This window comes from Garra rufa, chromosome 1 (assembly GCF_049309525.1).
Source record: "Garra rufa chromosome 1, GarRuf1.0, whole genome shotgun sequence".
Lineage (NCBI taxonomy): Eukaryota > Metazoa > Chordata > Actinopteri > Cypriniformes > Cyprinidae > Garra > Garra rufa.
The window spans coordinates 21,491,545-21,510,251 of NC_133361.1; the positions used below are offsets into that span (position 1 = coordinate 21,491,545).

General features: G+C 32.0%; 1 protein-coding gene across 1 annotated transcript; it reads left to right on the forward strand.

Moving 5' to 3' along the window:
* Positions 1–614: 614 nt before the first annotated feature.
* LOC141343987 (uncharacterized) lies at positions 615–9,357 on the forward strand. Its single transcript, XM_073848706.1, has 4 exons — positions 615–675; positions 1,014–1,111; positions 3,302–3,428; positions 7,286–9,357. The coding sequence occupies exons 2-4, from the start codon at positions 1,015–1,017 to the stop codon at positions 7,557–7,559; spliced, it is 498 nt and encodes a 165-aa protein (XP_073704807.1). The 5' UTR covers positions 615–675; position 1,014; the 3' UTR covers positions 7,560–9,357.
* The last annotated feature ends 9,350 nt before the right edge of the window (positions 9,358–18,707 follow it).

Sequence of the window (18,707 nt, forward strand, 5' to 3'; positions counted from 1 at the left end):
AAATCGACTTACAAATAAAGAATACAACAAGCAATTAATCTTAAAGAGGCAAAACAAAAACTGCTAGCAATACAAAGTTTAAAACATTCTCAAAAATAGGCTAGAACAAGGAGGGATATAAAAATAATGAAAAACACTTCTTTAGTAACTCTTGAGACTTAAAAGAACTCAGCTTTGGATTAGATGTCCCGCCTGTCATTCTGCATTACAGTAAGAGAAAAGAGCTATAATGAATGTGGACAGCAGTTCAGGTCATTTGGTCTGCAGGAAAAATCACTCTTATATCTCTGACTTTTGATTGTAGATGTTGGCATCTTAGAGTTTCACATCTCTTCTGAAGCTAGAGAAAACATGTGACTCTTTTTTTCTCAGGAGAAACATCTGAGGAGCAGGAAACTTGAGTAACAGTCTCCACAATGTCTTTCCTGTGTAGAAACAATTAAAATATTATCTTTTTTTCTCAGGTTCTCACAGTGTACGCAGTGATGTCATGTTATCTGTGCTGTTTGTCTCAGTTGAGGGGGTGGGAACAGGTTGAGGGAAGGATTTTGGACCGTGGTGTATTACTATAAGACAGCAGACGCTCTTATGTTCCTTCACTTGAACCACAATAACGGGGATTATTTCATACACGAGTGTCTCCGCTGACAACAAACCTCCAGCACGGGAACTGAGGTATTTACCCTGGACCACAACTCAAATATTATCCCAGCCCGCAACCTGACCTTTAACTACTCCAGTGAGAGCTTGTTTGGAGCATTTTTAGTCTTTGCAGATGCTGTGTGTTTTCTGCAGCTGCTTGACATTCATCCTACACGTTCTCGCAGCGTGTTCGTCAACAATCTGTTTACCAGACCAGTCAATGAAGCCCTTTTTTTAACTCATTCCAGCGTTGAAGTGTTTGTGAATGTGTGAAGCATATGCTGAAAGTCGTAAACCTCTTATAAATGTTTGTGGAATAGATGCTGTAGCTTTGTGTCCATCCTGAATTACATCATTGTTGTTTCTCCGAGGATGAAGATGAGGAGCGCTGTGAACCTGCTGTCTCTGGTGTGTCTGTGTGCCGCACAGAAGAAAGGGACCCAGGACACCTCCGAGTGGGACCACCGAGGTATAGTCTCTTGAGATTTACACTGGTGTTTTCTATTAGTTGGCACAGGTGATGTGAGGAACTGATGTTGGAAAAATCTCAAATTATCTACCATTTCACTCGTAAAGAGAAGTTGTGAGGATTTTTGTAGAATATCTCTAAAATAGTTCAGAAAACTAAGTATTTTTATGAACAGGTTGCAAAATAATTCTCTAAATGCTTAATGCTATTTTTGAAGGATGCTAAATTTTAAGAAAATGTTTAATCATCTCAGAATGTTAACATGAAAGATTATATTTGCTGTTTTACATTTATTTCATATGGGGGTTGCGATTTCTACTACCTTTGTGAGCCATACTTTGAACATTGTTTAAACTCTGTTTAAAATAATAATAATAATAATAATAATAATAATAATAATAATAATAATAATAATAAAATAGAAAATAAAATCCAAATATACAGACAATTTTCTGCCAGGACATTATCCAGTCATTTTAGATTTACATTTCCCTTTTGGATTATTCCCTTTCCCTTTTGGATTATTATATTATATTATATTATATTATATTATATTATATTATATTATATTATATTATATTATATTATATTATATTATATTATATTATATTATATTATATTATATTATATTATATTATATTATATTATTAAAGAACTTTCCTTTAAAAAAATATAAACTTTAAATAATACAACTATATGAAAATATTTCAACAAAAAACAATCTTAAACATAAAATATAAACTTATATGATATATATATATATATATATACACAAATATAAAAATAACAAACTATTTATATAAATTATAAAAAGACCATATTTTATTTAATATAGTTGCCAAGACAACATTTCTTATTTTAATTCAGTTTAAATTGATATACTAAAATAACTTGAACTAAAACTGAAATAAAATGAATAAAACTAAAAATGTAAATAATTAATAATACAATAAATTATTAAATACAGTACATTGTGCCCTATTTTTTTTACAATGTATAAATACATTTTAAAACTCTGATTTTGTCATTTTCTGCTAATCAATATTTAAAAAACTCATCATTAAAATACTAAGTTAATAATTTAGAGGATTTTTTTTTAAATGTGCCGGAATGAATCAGGGTTATTATATTATATTATATTATATTATATTATATTATATTATATTATATTATATTATATTATATTATATAAAAGCTTAAAGAACTTTAATTACTTTTAATAAGATCAAATTTAACTGAAACAACTATAAAAAAAGAAAACATGCAAATATAAAATAAAAAAATGTTTTATATAAAATATTTAAAAAATCTATATAAATACACAAATACACTACATTGTGCTCTATATTTCCTTTTTTTTTTTTTTTTTTTTTTTTTTACAATGTATGAATACAGTTTAAAACTTTTAGATTTTTGTAATTTTTCCAGCAATAAGAATTAAATAAACTTAAATCATTAGTTAATGATTTGAATGAAAAACTAAAACAAAAAATCAAGTAAACATGCCAGGATGTATATTATATTATATTAAAGAACTATCATTACTTTAAATAAAATAAACATTAACTGAAACAACAATATAGATATATTAAACATAAACCTTAAACATAAAATATAAACTTAAAATACTAATGTAAAATAAACAAACAAAACCTATGTGGACAAAATATAAAAACAAAAACAAATACAAAAACTGATATAAATGTATTCATAAAAAATAATGATAATGATAATAAAATACCACTGGTTGCTAGTTTGTAGTAATGGATGATGTATATATTTTATCATACATTTCAAATATGTGTTTGGCCATGTTTAATAGTCTTTGCTCATTTTTATTAGGTTAACTTTGGCAATAGAGTTGAATAGCTGATCTTGGCAAATGCTGTACCTTTATTACTAACATAAAAAATAATGAGAGCTTCATTTCATTTTATTAGTTTATTTCGTAAACAATGCATATATATTCTAGGGGCCTTTGAGAAAATAAAAATAAAAAAATCACACTTTTTTATATTTTATTTGCCCGAATGTGCCTCTGGTTGCGCTTCGGTTCAACTTAGTTGGGTCTGACCTGATACTGACTGCAATGATGTAAAATCTAAAGCTTAAAGGTGTGAATAAATTGACTTAAGTAGAAAAAAAGTTTTAGAGACATGCATCTGATGTCAATTTGTTTACTCGTCACAGACAAACCAAACAGCAAGAGCTGTTCAAACCTGACGCAGGTGCTGGACAACTGGAAATACGCCATTATGTACCAGGTGAAGGACATGCTGGTCAACAATCATGCATCCATCTTGCCAGAATACATCAGGTGGGTTATGAAGTGTTGTGGTGACTTTAGAGGGTGTTTTGTTTCATGAAATGACGTCCGGTCTGTCCATGGCACGCATATTGCAGTCCACTCCAGCCTCAGGCCATCTGGACACTTTCTCTGTGACTTTTTTCTTTTTTCACAGCAACTGGAGAAAATTGGGATCATATGGCAAAAAAAGGAAATGATTACTAATCCAAAATATGCTTTGACTAAAATAAACCAACTAATCCGCCGAACATGTGCTTTCATTAAGGTGCTGGACCTTTGATCCCAAGCCTAAAGTCTGCACAGCAGCTTCAAGCACCATTAATCACACATGAAAGATTTCTTGTGCACAATTATGACCTCATTTATAACTAGTCCTGCTACAAATCAGCAGTTACTTTTATAACCTGACCTCTGCGCCAGCAAAATGTGTCACCTCCGTTTAATCCAGATCCTGGCATCTAAGTACGTTAATTAAAACATAACAATTGAAACACAATGTAGATTCTAGGCATGGGTTGTTGACTTTTTAAGTGAAGTGAATTTTAGGTAAAAATGTATATGGATATATGAGGGTTTTTTTTAGGTTTTGCTTTTTACCATTTACTTTACTTTTCTGTTTTTGTTAGTTTTTTAGTAATTGTCAGTAATTTTGCACATGCATAATTTTAAATACAGTTTAAACCCCTGATTTGCATGATTTTAGGTGAAAATAAATTTATATATATATATATATATATATATATATATATATATAAAGTTATTTTGAAGATTCTGGTTTTCGCCTTTTTCCCCCCCAACTTTTTCTGCAAAAAAGGGTAGCTTTGAATTTACATTTATTGAAGTAATAGTGTAAGATGCTAAACTTTCCGAAAATTGTGTTTATATGTGCATTTATTTCATATAAGGGTCGTTTTTACAACCTTGTCATTCGTTTTCATACATATACAATTTTTTTAACCTTTATTTAACCAGGCAAGTCAATTAAGAACAAGCTCTTATTTTTTTCTAGCAATAAAAATGTAATAAACACATGAATGAAATCTTGAGTTACTGGTTTTAATGAGAAAATAATGTAAAATGGCAGATCTCATAAAAACTAAATACACATTATTAAAATACTATTTAGTGATTTAAATATATTTAATTTAATATTTTATAGTTAATCATATAAATATATTAAAAATTATATTTAAACATGCCAGAATGGAAATTTTATATTATATTATATTATATTATATTATATTATATTATATTATATTATATTATATTATATTACATTATATTATATTATATTATATTATATTATATTATATTATATTATATTATATTATATTATATTATATTATATTATATTATATTATATTAGCTAAAACCTTAAAGAACTTTCATCATTTTATTTTGGATAGTTGCCAAGACAAGAATTCTCATTTTAATTCAGTTTGAAATGACGTACTAAAATAACTCAAAGTAAAACTGAAATAAAATGAATAAAACCTACACTGACAAATAATAAAAAAAGTAAATACAAATAACAAAACAAAAACATAAAGCAAAATGTATACAACCTTATTTATATAAAAAGCAAACAAATTCAAAATGAATTACAAAATAATTATACTCATATATTAATTAATTCATTAATTAATAAAAAAATCATAATAAAATAACACTGGTTAATTAATTAATTTTAGTTTTTTAGGTAAAAATGTGTGTGTGTGTGTGTGTGTGTGTGTGTGTGTGTGTGTGTGTGTGTGTGTGTGTGTGTGTGTGTGTGTGTGTGTGTGTGTATATATATATATTGAGAAAATAAATGTAAAATGGCAGAATGGATCAGGATTTTTATAGGTAACTAAAACTAAATCTTTAACCATAAAAAAAAAAATTCAATTGAAATAAAAAAATCTTTAATTGACATAAACTGCATCCTGTCTCATAAATGTTGATGTACTAAACTTCATGTACTAGAATAACTAAAACTTAAAATAAAACTATATAGACATTTCAGAATTAACAGGAATAATTAATTTAAAATGAATAGAATTTAATTAATAGATACATTTCTATATATATATATATATATATATATTGCTTTTCACCATTTTTTCTACTTTTCTGCAAAAAAGTTAGCTTTGAATTTACAAGTGGTTTATAATTTTTAAAGTAACAGTGAAAGAGGGTAAACTTTCAGAAAAAGGTGTTTACATGTGCTTTTTTGTTAATGTGGATTTTTGTTTATGATTTTTTTCTAGCAATAAAAATTATATAAACACATTCATGAAATCTAAAGTTACTGGTTTTAATGAGACAATAAATGTAAAATGGCAGAATGGATCAGGAATATTATAGTTAACTAAAACTAAATCTATAACCATAAACAAAAATAAATTTAAATTTATTTATTAAATTTAAAGTTAAAAAAAGATTTTGCCTTTTACCATTTTTTCTGCAAAAAAGTACATTGAATTTACATTGGTTTACTTTTTTGTATTTTTTAAAGTAACAGTGAAAGATGGTAAGCTTTTAGTAAATGGTGTTTATATGTGGTGTTTAACATTTATTTCATATTAAAGTTGTGATTTTTACAACCATTAATTGTCAGTAATTTTTGACATGGATACAGTTTAAGCCCCTGATTTGTATGATTTTTGATTATGATTTTTTTCTAGAAATAAAAAAGAACAACAACAAAAAAAAAAAACATGACTTGATTTAAATAAGAAAATTAAATAAACCGCTAGAATAGATCAGGGATATTACACTGCAACAAAATCCTTTTTTTTTTACTTAGATTTGTTGTCTTCCAACAAAAGTATCTAAAAATTCTTAAATCAAGAAGGATTTTCTAGATTAGTAAAAATTATTGTATTGTTTACAGATAAAATGAGTCAAAATTAAGTGCATTTTTGCTTGATACAAGCAAAATAATCTGCCAATGGGGTAAGAAAAATAATAAACTATTAAAACTATGTAGACATTTAAAAATTAATAGAATTGTATTTAGAAACTGTAATTAGAAATTAGTAGAATTTAATCAATACAAAATTAACGTTTTTTATTTTAGCCAAACATATATAAAGATATATAAAGTTTTTTTTTTAAGATTTTGCTTTTCAACAATTTTTTTAATTATTCTGAAAAAAATAGTTTTAAATTTACATTGGTTTACATTTTTTATATAAACATATATATTTTATATATATATATATAATTTCAGCCTGTTGCCAATACAACATATCTCATAAATTAATTCATCATTAATATTTAGACATTACAAAAGTAATAAAAAATGTAATTAAAATGTAATAGAATACATTAGTTTACATTTTTTAATATTAAAATATTTTATTTTAACCTGTTGTCAATACAACAGATTAATTTATTTAATTTATTTAGTTTAACTTGATGTAATAAAATTAATAAAACTGAAATGAAAGTTCTTTAAAACAATATAGACATTAAAATTAAAATTAATAGAATTTAATTAATAGAAATTATTGAATTGCATTTAACTTAGTTTTTGCTTTTAATTTGAATGACCTTTAATAAAATTAAAATTTTATTATATATATATTTTATTATTACGTTTTAACTTTTCTGCTATTCACCTAAACTTAAAGAAAATTGGTGTAGGATTTACCAAGTCAGTTTTTTTTTTGTTGTTGTTGTTGTTGTTGATAATTTCTGGCCCAAATTAAACACATCCACTCTAAAATCTCTATGTTATGACCTCTCCTCTTGCAAACCACACAATTTGAGGAATTATTGTTCTGCAGGACTATTTGCCTACATTTAATACATGGCTTTAGGCTTAGGACAAACTTATACCCTGCATGTTTTAATATATATATTTTATTTTTTACGTACAGAATCCAGCCCCTGTCGGACGCTGTGGGAGACCTTTATACGCAGTTCAACACTCTTAAGGACAACCTGGCGAAGCTGACCAACAAGTTTGACAAAATAGAAAGCTTTGTAGATGAGATCCAAGAAGGAAAAATTCCCAGGCCAAAACTTTGGATGCCGCCAAGACTCCCCGTCAGGAGAATCCCACCTCAGATGCAAGCGAAAAAAAGTCTTGCAAAAGTCCCAGGTAAATTAGTGTGGGCTCAGAGGAGAGCCAGAAGAGGTCCTGGTACCTAACAGACTGCAGTGAGTCAGGAGAAGCAGCTGATCAGCTTACTGGATCTGGAGACATAATCATGACGCTTTTCTAATAGTAGCCTGCTTAGACCAGACATAAGCCTGTCAGGTATTAAAGGAAGAGTTCATCCAAAAATGAACGGTTGCTAAAAATGTACTTCTTTCTTCATCTGCACCAGTGGATCCTCTGCAGTAAATGGGTGCCATCAGAATGAGAGTCCAAACAGCTGATAGAAACATCACAATAATCCACAAGTAATCCACACCACTCCAGTAAATCACTTAATGTCTTGTGAAATGAAAAGCTGCGTGTTTGTGAGAAACAAATCGTCATTTTTAACTTCAAACCATTGTTTCCAACTAAAATACGAGTCCTCTATCCTCAATATTGCTTTCTCCTGTAAAAAAGTTGTCTCGTCTGAATCAGGAAAGAAATATGCACAAATCAAGCACTGTTTACAAGCAAAAACAAATATGATTTAATTAAAATTGAAATTAAAATTAAAATTAAATTTTGATGTGAGAGGACAACAGAAGATGGACTTTTTCACTGGAGAAAGCATTATTATGGATTATAAGCCCATATTTTGGCCAGAAGCAACAGTTTAAAGTTAAAAACATCTTAATGATGGATTTTTTTCTTATAAACATGCAGCTTTTTGCTGCATGAGACTTTAATTGTAGATTAAATAGACATGCGGATGACTTGTGGATTACTGTGATGTTTTTATCAGCTAATTCTGACGGCACCCATTCACTTCTGAGGATCCTTGTGATGAAAATATGTGAAAATATTACCAACGTCATGAACTGACTTATGGGACATACTGCTATGAACGAACCAATGGGTTATTTGTATAGTATGATGGAGTTTGACATATGCACAACAGATTTAGAAATATGAACAAAAATGTATATTAGATCATATCACAAATACATAAAGCTTTAAATGTTAGAGATATAATAGTGTTAAACACATGGTCATTTTGACTCAAACTGGAAAAAAAAACAGTTTTCCCTAATTCTTAATAGAGATGCTCCGATCAGCATTTTTGGGGCCGATCACCGATTACCGATCACCAAGATCATGATCTGCCGATTGCCGATCACTGCCGATCACAGAATGGCAGGGGGATGGGAATCTTTGATCTATAATCTAGCAGAGTTTGCACCATTTGTAGAAATGAAACTAACTCTAAATTAACTATATTGAAGAAAAAAAACCTCTAGAAATAGGCTACAGTCAAGATCTTGAAGAACCACCAAGTTAGGGTTAAGTTGCTGATGCCTTCCCTGCTGAAAAAAACATGCTGGTCCTTTGCTGATTTATGCTGGTCATGTTGCTGGTCAAGGACCAGCATTAACCAGCCAAAGAACCAGCATGAACCAGCAAAGGACCAGCATAAACCAGCATCCCAGCACCAAAACATACCTAAGCAGCATATGCTGTTTTTTTCACCAGGGTTTGACGATAGCAAGACGATTATTAATATTATCCGTCAAAAAGGCGCCTAACTTTAGCGATGCAGTGCAGAGAGTCGGTTCTAGGATGCTTCAGAAACTTGTCGTGATATAAACACACGCATAGAGTGGCCACGTCGCCTTAACGCGCCGCATGGGGAAGAGATTTATTTATATTAAAGTGCACCTCGCACGACTATGTCCTTTGATATTGTAAATGTTCTCTGCTTGTTATTTGTATTATCCAGCATTGCAGTCATTAGGATAAAGGTAGTAAAATGTGGTTTAGGCTGAATTAAATATGATATATCAGAATCTGTCTGTTTATAGGAAACATAAACATCCCAGCTAACACAATTACGTCGTGACGACGTTACTGGACCGGACCATATTCGTCGCAGCGACGTACCAAATAACGTTCCAGCGACGTAACTTTGTGATTCCCATATTCGTCGTAGCGACGTTATTTTGTACGTCGCTGGAACGTGGTGAGTACGTCTCCACGACCAAACTGGCACGTCGTGAGGACGTGACTATAAAGGACCACATTGGTCGCGGCGACGTTCCAAATAACGTACCAGCGACGTAACTTTGTGATTCCCATATTCGTCGTAGCGACGTTATAGTGTTACGTTGCTAGGACGTGACAAGTACGTCCTAACGACCAAACTAGCACCTTCCCTGTATTTTTAACATTTACTTCTCACCTTTAGTCCTGTCCGAGGATGTGCTCCTACCACCTTGAAATCAGTATATATTGACAAACTCATTTCTGCTGTAAAAAATAAAACACTAATTTCTTACGTTTTTTAATTGTTATAGATTTTTTTGTGAATATTCACTGCATACATGCAAACCAATACAAAATCATTAAATTCTAACAGAAAATTAGCAACAACACAGTGCATTCATTTATTAAATCACCATTTATTCAGTGTTATTTTCTACAAATACTAAGCCATTGCATTTTAAACATGACACCTATTATTTAACCATGTAAAGTGTTGCCAAGTCATGAGCACAGATAATTGAACACATCAATACATAAAGTACATAATAATCAATGAATAATACAACCACTGATTCAAATGTTTTACTTTTATTGAAAAAGATTAAATATTTCATTAATGATGGGTATAGTATAGTAATAATTATCAGGTACTCTTAGTAACACAACTCCCCTAATTTGGTTCAAAAATACTGATACAAAGATTTCTGTATTACTTTAAGTGAATTTGTTTTCTGAGTGTCCTGTGTATGAAACACCTGCTACAAATATCTGGTGGTAATATTGGTGGCTTTAATACTGCATCACTATCAGAAGCAAAACCTAAACAATATTACAATTACCAAAGGACCATAGTTCTTCTCAGAAGATAACAGAAATAAAGAAAATAGCAACATTAATAAGCAGTAAGGACATATTAATATAACAATGTAGAGATTACATCTCCCCTGTATTAGGCCCTCCCAAAAAACATACAGAAAATGAGCCTGCTGACTTAAAAATGGCAGAAAAATCTGAGATCTCTGTTCCCAGCTGTGGAGAAGACTCTTTGCTGAGAATTTAGGTTCTGGACAGTTGTGAGAGAAAAATAAGAGTGTCTTTCTTACCACAGCAGCAGAAGGTACGCTCTTCTGAGGAAAGGATAGGAGGGTGACACTTCACTCTTGATCTACTCTTGGAGAGTTGATGAGGAGTTTTGCTAAAGAATAAGGTTCCTGCTCAGCACTTGGTATTATTCAGCAAAGAGTACCTCTAGTGCAGTGTCACAGACTCCAGATTCTTTGCAAACTAGAAACTTTTAATAAAATGTACCATTTTATTGTAGTCAGGTTTATTGTTTTTATTATAACACATGTCAAATGTATGAGAAAATTATGTCAAAGGTGTTTTTCCTCCTCTTCACTATCCTGAGGCTGTATCAATATCCTTCTCTGGCAGCTGAAAGGGAGAATCACCTTGTTAATGTTGCTAATGTATGTACACAACCAGTCAAAAATCTGCAGTCTTTAAGTTTTTTTAATGTTTTTCGATAGAAGTCTCTTCTGCACACCAAAGCTATATTTATATTTAACTTACAATACAAAACAATAATACTGTGAAATATTTTAATTAAAAAAATTCAAATACAATTTAAAATGTATTTCTTTCCTGTGAGGCAAAGCTGAATTTTTCAGTAGCCTTTACTCCAGTTTCACATGATCATTCTCATATGATTTGATGCTCAAGAAACATTTTTGATTATTATCAATGTTGAAAACAGTTGTGCTACTTAATATTTCTGTGTAAACTGTGATTTTTTTAGGATTATTTTATGAATACATAGTTTTTAAAAATCTTTTGTAACATTATAAATGTCTTTACTACCACTTCAGATCAGTTTAATGCATCCTTGCTATTAAGGTCTTCATAAAGAGAAAAAAAAAAAAACCTTAAGTGACTCCAACCTAGTGTACACAAAAATACTGGGCAACAGAACTGTTTTCCACACATCATATTAGAATGATTTTGAACACTTACAACTGGAGTATTGATGTTGAAAATTCAGCTTTGATCACATAAATTTGTCCAGCAGTGTACATTACTACATTTAAATGAAAACACACCTTGTAATAAACAATGCACAGATTGCAAAGAACTTACGTTCTGATGATTACTTCCTTTTCCTCACGGCTGCCTTCCTCAGTCATTCCCAGACCTTCTCATTTTTCACCTTTCCCTTGAATTTACATAAAATATAAACAAATAAATATAATTAATTAATTTTATAGACAATTTGGATAAGTTTGTATAAAACTGTGAATATTCCTTTTGAAATATTAAGTGATTCTCCAGCTTCTAAACGAAAGGCAGAATCTGTGGCCATATTCACAGAGAATTTGATCTTACTATTAGGTGTCCTGGCTAGGAGATTTATCTTAAACCCTATTCACAAAGAGTCTACAATAACCAAAAAGAGGGATATGTCATTTCTTTGATAAATTTCCACACTGACCATGGGTTGGAGCTCTTAATACAAAGTGCACCAGATAGACAAATTTAAGTTAAAAATGCACAGTACAAAATTTCTTAAACTAGGCCATGTTCTCAGATCCCCAGACAGACCAAGGTCCAGCCTCAAACAAATCTGGGGGAAACACAGCAAAGAGATGCGGTTGTGTATGATTTAGTAATAGGCGAGAGTCTTTACACTGGTCAAATTCAGGCCAACTCAAATATTTTTTAAACATGTTTAAAAATTACCAGGAGCATAAGAGGTGCTCCAGTCCTTACAATTGTGGTCCAGGTGACCCACAACACTGCACATTTTGTATGTCTCTCTTGTTGAACACACCTGCTTCAGATCATCAGCTCCTTAAGAAAGAGCTCCATGAACTAAGCTAACTAAGTGTGTCAGTAAAGAGAGATGTGCAGAATGTATAGTGCTATGTGTCCCCATGTCCAGGTTTGAAAACTACTGTTGTAAGGTACCACGACATATGACGACTATATGAGCATCAACAATTTTAACAAAATTCCTCCTGACTGAGGGAAAAACTAAATCACTCACAGGCTCTGGAATTAGACTATTAATTGATATCTATCTAGCTATGAGTAAATGAATTGAGAAATCCTACCCTGTGGATTACCTGTCTCTCCTCCTGAGCATTTTGCTGTGTGGGTCCAGGAAGGCTGCTTATATGTCTGGATACCACTGCACAACTTCTACCATGAGAAATGCAGTTCCAGCATGTCTTCACATCCAGGACAAAGGAATGGTCAGGGAGGCCTGAAATATAAACATGTAAGCCACTGAAATCAATTAAATCTATTGCTGTGTCTGAAACAATTGGGTTTAGTTTTTCACCCAGGATTTGCTGGTTCCTATTGAACATAGTCTTCATGATGGATGATCTCTTGATCCTGGATCCTTGCTGCCATACACTTAGAGATGGTTTGGATGATATGTGGTTGTGTCTAAAATACCGATAACAGCACCACTGGTCCTGTTTATTAATCAATTTCTTAATACTGAACAAGTCAGAAACCAAATCAGTACCTGTTCTTGATACCCATCCCTACTCATTTTCATGGTTGTCTTGTTGCTGCTGCCCAGACTCTCTCCACCTGTTGATAAAAAAGTATATTGGTTTTGAATAAAATGACTAAAACAATGTATAAAACATTCAAACTACTACTTTTAAAAACAGGCTTAATACATTTAGTGCAATAAAAGGTTAATAAAACAGACAAAATTCTAAAACTACTACATGGTAACAATGAGCATCATTTCTGATAAGCAACTCACTAAATCACTGACTCACTCAACTGGTTCACTGGCAGTAAGAAAGGACCTAAAAAATGATCCATTAGTTTGATAAATATTTGTTAAAACTAAAGTATCAGATCTGTCTGTCAATTAAAAGTTACTAGCATAAAAATGATGTATGTAACAGGCACCAATAACATAACGTTAAAGACAATTATCAGGCCTGTTACTCGACAGCAAAGCAGGATATTATTAATCCCACATACACTGAATGTGATTTCGGCAGCCTCGGTCTAATTAAAAGTTTATATAACGTTAGTGGTTTATATTTAAGTTTACAATACGGCTAACGTTAGGCTAGCATGAACATAATTGCGAGCGACAGGCAGGCAAACTACTACGGTTAAAGTTAAAAGAATTTGAAAAGTGAATACTGTATAGTTTATCGTGTGTAAATTTCAAACTAGACTAAAAATAAGGTATAACATTTTATTTTAGGATTTTAATAGTTAACGTAACGTTACCACAGACCGCCTCCAGACCTAAGCTAATCGACGTTAACCAAACAGCGCATTTATTTATTAATTTAATATAGAAAACCTACAAAAAACACAAAACACTACTCATCTTACATGACATCTAAGGTTATATTAGCAAAAAACAATGAATAAGAGTAGATTTATAGTGCTTACCTTTTCCTTCTTGTCCGTCTTCTGGAAGTTGACCGTTAAAATGACGGGCACGCGCACGGCGCACACAGAACTCAGAAAGTGACGTGCGCTGGTTTAAACATTTGTCCAGTGCCCTCTTTCAATAAACCATTCACAACCATAAATTATCACCATTTTCTAAGCAAACTATTTGGTTTTTGTTTTGTCATTAATCTGATGACAAACATTGATCTATATTTTAAACGACGGGATGAGATATTATACTTAGATAATAATGCATGTCATCATGCAAAATGTTGAACAATTCAGTATATTCCCCATATTATAGGCTATCCAAAAGGTATCCACCTTAAAAAATAAGCTTAATACATGTACTGTAGTGCTATATGAAAATCTATCTGGAGACCTGCTGACCACGTCTCTATAACGTTCCCCATGCGACCAACTAGCGACGTCTTTTGAGGACCTGCTGACCACGTCGCTATAACGTTCCCAATGCGACCAACTAGCGACGTCTTTTGAGGACGTGCCCACGACGTTTCTGGGACGTTAGCCAAAATTAAAAAAATCGGAACGTTACCACGACGTCCTCACGACGTGGTAATAAAGTAATGTCAAGCTGACCAAATGACGACCAACTGGCGACGTCCTCACAACGTACTGTGTTTGCTGGGTATTTACCTCAGTAACATCTATATGCGTTCATTAGAATTACGATGCGATAAAATGGCGCTAAACATACACACGTGAATTACACGCGCACCGGTTCTCCTCATTCTATATGGACTGAACTACAACATTAACTGATGACAACAATCAGACATACAGCGGTAACATTATTGCAATATGACGGGTATAGAAAGATACATTCATTTACATTCAAGAACGCACATTCACCACTCAGAATGAAACCGAAAGTACTTCTCCGGCAAAACTACAGTCAGCGCTCTGTACACGCACAACTTAGTCACATGCCCAAGAACAAGACTACCCTTACAAAACTAATAAAGAATTTAGTACTCATGTTGCATGTTGCCACTGGTAAGCTCCGCTCTGCTGTTGTTTATGGCAAGCCAAAAGGGTCAGAATTACGCTATAGATGAAACGCGTTTACATACAAAACGCCGTTAAATACGGCGTTCTAAACAGCATTAGCGCCGCAAAATACGCTGTTGTGACTATAAACGCCGTAAAAAACGCGCGAAAATATGTCAATGACGCCGTATTTTACGGCGTTTTAATGTGCAAGAAAAGCGCCGCTTTTTACGCCGTTCATTTTGTCATTTAACGCCGTAAAAAACGCCGTCTTGGTTGCGCAGAGCGCGCGTCACTTACGGCGCTTTGCTTATAGTATAATGAGTCACACCCATTGATTTCCACAGCCAGTAATATTGAACGGTTCTCATCCAATCAATGATGAACAGAACCAGACCAGACCAATTCAGCACAGATCATTTGTGGTAATCCAATTTGCATTAGTTATTTGCCATTAAATAAGCTGAAAAATCCAGTTTGCTTTAAAATGAACAAAAGAAGCTTAATTTTGAGCTGCAATCGGACATTAAATGATTGCACTTGCCAGCTTACAGAGAATACTGTATGAAGGTAAAACAGAGGCAACACTTGATTTGAACGTGAAAGCTTGTCATTATAATATTCCTATTTGTAAGTTGAAATTTGAACTGGCAGCTCTGATGTGAGAAGCTGAATATGCCGATTTGCACACACAGACAATGATCAAAACACCCGTGTTTTGATTGTGAATAGCTACAATTGTGTAAAATGACATCCAACAAAATGACAGACACAAATGTGTACGACATATCTGCATATTGCAGAGTAATATCGCTGTACCAGAACCGCTGAGAAAGAGTTGTGACATGCTTTGATCTCGTGCCACACGGTCATGTAGTTCATGGAGCTCTCAATAGTCCCAAAAACTCCGTGCTGTGAACATATTTGAATAAGATTAATCAGGACAGACGTTTGGCTGTGTTTGCAGCAATTTCTAGAAATTATTAACACATAATGTGCATTGATTTTGGTTCTAAATAAAATGCTCCATATTTTGGATGGCCATTTTAAAGAAAATGTTTTTTAATATGCCTATTATTCCAGTGCAAAGAGGCAAATTGGAGGCATTTAGTGGCGAGAAAGAAAATACTCTTATGTAATGCCATGTTTTCACCACTAGATGCCCTAATGGCTTTTTAATAAATTCTTTAGCTCTAGTTGCTCAACAGTATTGCCGGTCATGACTGCTTCTATTTTTAATGCTTTGCTTTATGATTTACATTTAGGCATTATCAAGCACTCGATTTTTATACTTTTTTTAATTTTTGCATTTAAAAAGGTTCATTAATGACATCCCATGTTATTTTATGATACTCATATAAGCACAAGTGAATAGACAAGCAAATAAGGAAAGACAAGAAAATAAGAAATTTAACCCAATAAAGAAGTTTAAATTATATATATATATATATATATATATATATATATATATATAAACAACAGAGTTATATGTCAACTTTGGTACAGCATATGCTATTGAGTTGGTTCATTTGTGGTGAGCGGCGCTCTACGAAAGTTCACGGAAAGGACAACGAGATGCCAGAAATAAATGTAAACACTGTTTTGTTGTCTTGTTTTGTTCTGAAAACCATTTAAAATAGTATAGGCTATTTATTGTGTTTAATGATTGTACATTATAAACAATAGGCGGAGCGTGTGTAAGGCTATAGGGAAGGCTTAGCCTTCCCCTGGCCACCGGGACCTGGGGCAAAAAAAAAAAAGCACCTAAATTGGACATAGGCCCTACTCCCCTGCACAAACAAATTCAATATATTGCGTCTGTTGCTAATAAAATGAAAATGAATAGAAAGCAATTGCGGCATTACATTAAGATCTGCACCGTAATTCTTTTCAGGCATTTTTACAGTGTTGCGTATTATAACCAATCACACACGATTCTGTTGAGTTTAGGAATGCGTTCAAATGAGTCTTATCAGTTTTGTTGAGTGCTCGCAACTCTTGATTAAAAAAAAAAATCATAAACAACAAAGCTCAGACGCACCTACAATGTAGCTAAGTAAGAGATTCATTACACAGGGAATACATCGAAATCATGGTTTACATTTAAGATACAAGAACATTTAAGATATAAGATAACATGTATATTGAAAAGTTCTTTAAAAGCATCTGGATGCAATAAAGTAATTTTTAACGGTGTTATTAAAGCATTTGCGTATGGATTAAAATACTAATAGGCTAATAAATAATTTGCATATCGGACAAAATTGCGTTGCAGCAAATCCTCTAAATTTTAAGATATTTAGAACAGAGAAACATAAAAATCTGAAAATATAAACAGCTACAATAATTAAAGTTTTAATATACCTTATGCCAGTATAATTTGTAATTATAATTATAATTTTATAGTATATTCTATAACATTTTAATTTGAATAGAATTAAAAAATAAATATAATCGGGCCTGTTTTAGGCTTTTCCTTATTTTTATATTTTAGACATTTATCAGTAATGGAGATGAAGAAAAAAATTACTCGCCATCTCTTCTTTGGACGTGCCTTTATATAGAAATATCTTTCATCTTTACAGATTACATAATGAATGTTTCTATTTTCGATTTGAATTATTTCGTTTTAGAGTGGTAATTTAAAGCTTTCTGTGTTCATTGTGAAGCGATGCTGTTCAAGAACAGACGGCAGAAAGCGCATTCTGTTTTCCTTTATTTTATAAACACAGGACGAGTTGTTTATAGGCTATTGTGAGTGCACAAAAAAAAAGACCCGTTACAGGTCAGAATGATGTATTACTCCTACCTTTATGAGTAAAAATGAAGAAATGTTTTCTTGATTGTTTTCACACACAAAAAGTGATTGCACTGGTGCCTCCATTTCAAGCTGCTTCAGCTCCCTTCAAGTCTCCACATAAAACGATTGCATATTCATCCAACAGCGCGCATTTATCAAGGTTAAACGTTTAAAGTAACATGTGTGATATGCTTGAACTGTTTTATACATAGATTTTAATTTAGGCAAGTCCTTATGCTTTGAGAAAGCTAAACTGATCAAATATAGATGATCGCTCACTGCCTCTGGCCGCTTATCATCATTACTTTAAAAACATTTAACGTACAATATACGAACAAAAATGCTTCAAACGTCTTGCTAAATTAACTTAATAAAAAACCTAAAAGAAATATAATCACTTTTCCATTTTTTAACCGAACTAATTTAATAGCGGAATGCTTGCTTTTGATAGATTCTACCTATTCTACCATTTTGTTGAGTATAAGCCGTCATCATTTGGCCTCCGCAAAAAAAAAAAAAAAAAACTGCGTACCCTTGGAAGAAATCCTGTATGTGCCTATTTTATATATATATATATATTTGTTTGTTTGTTTTTTTGGTGAGTGAGATTTGCAAAGTTAGTGATAATGTAGTATTCTGAATAGGCCTATCGCTGTTTGAATAACTTGAAATGAAACGTTAAAATAACCAATTTCTAATGTTTTTATTAATTTGTAATCACATTAAATACAATTCAGTCCCATTAAAAATATTTTATTGGCCTACGTGACACCTGCGTCTGTTTTCTTTCCTAAAAAGAGGAGTTTATGAGTTAGCCTTATGGAGCTGGTTCACCCTCCGCCTATGATTATAACACTTCGCTTTATTTACCAGTGTTATTTATGAATGTATTAATGCGGTTTGTGCTTATTTGTGTTTAACCTAAACT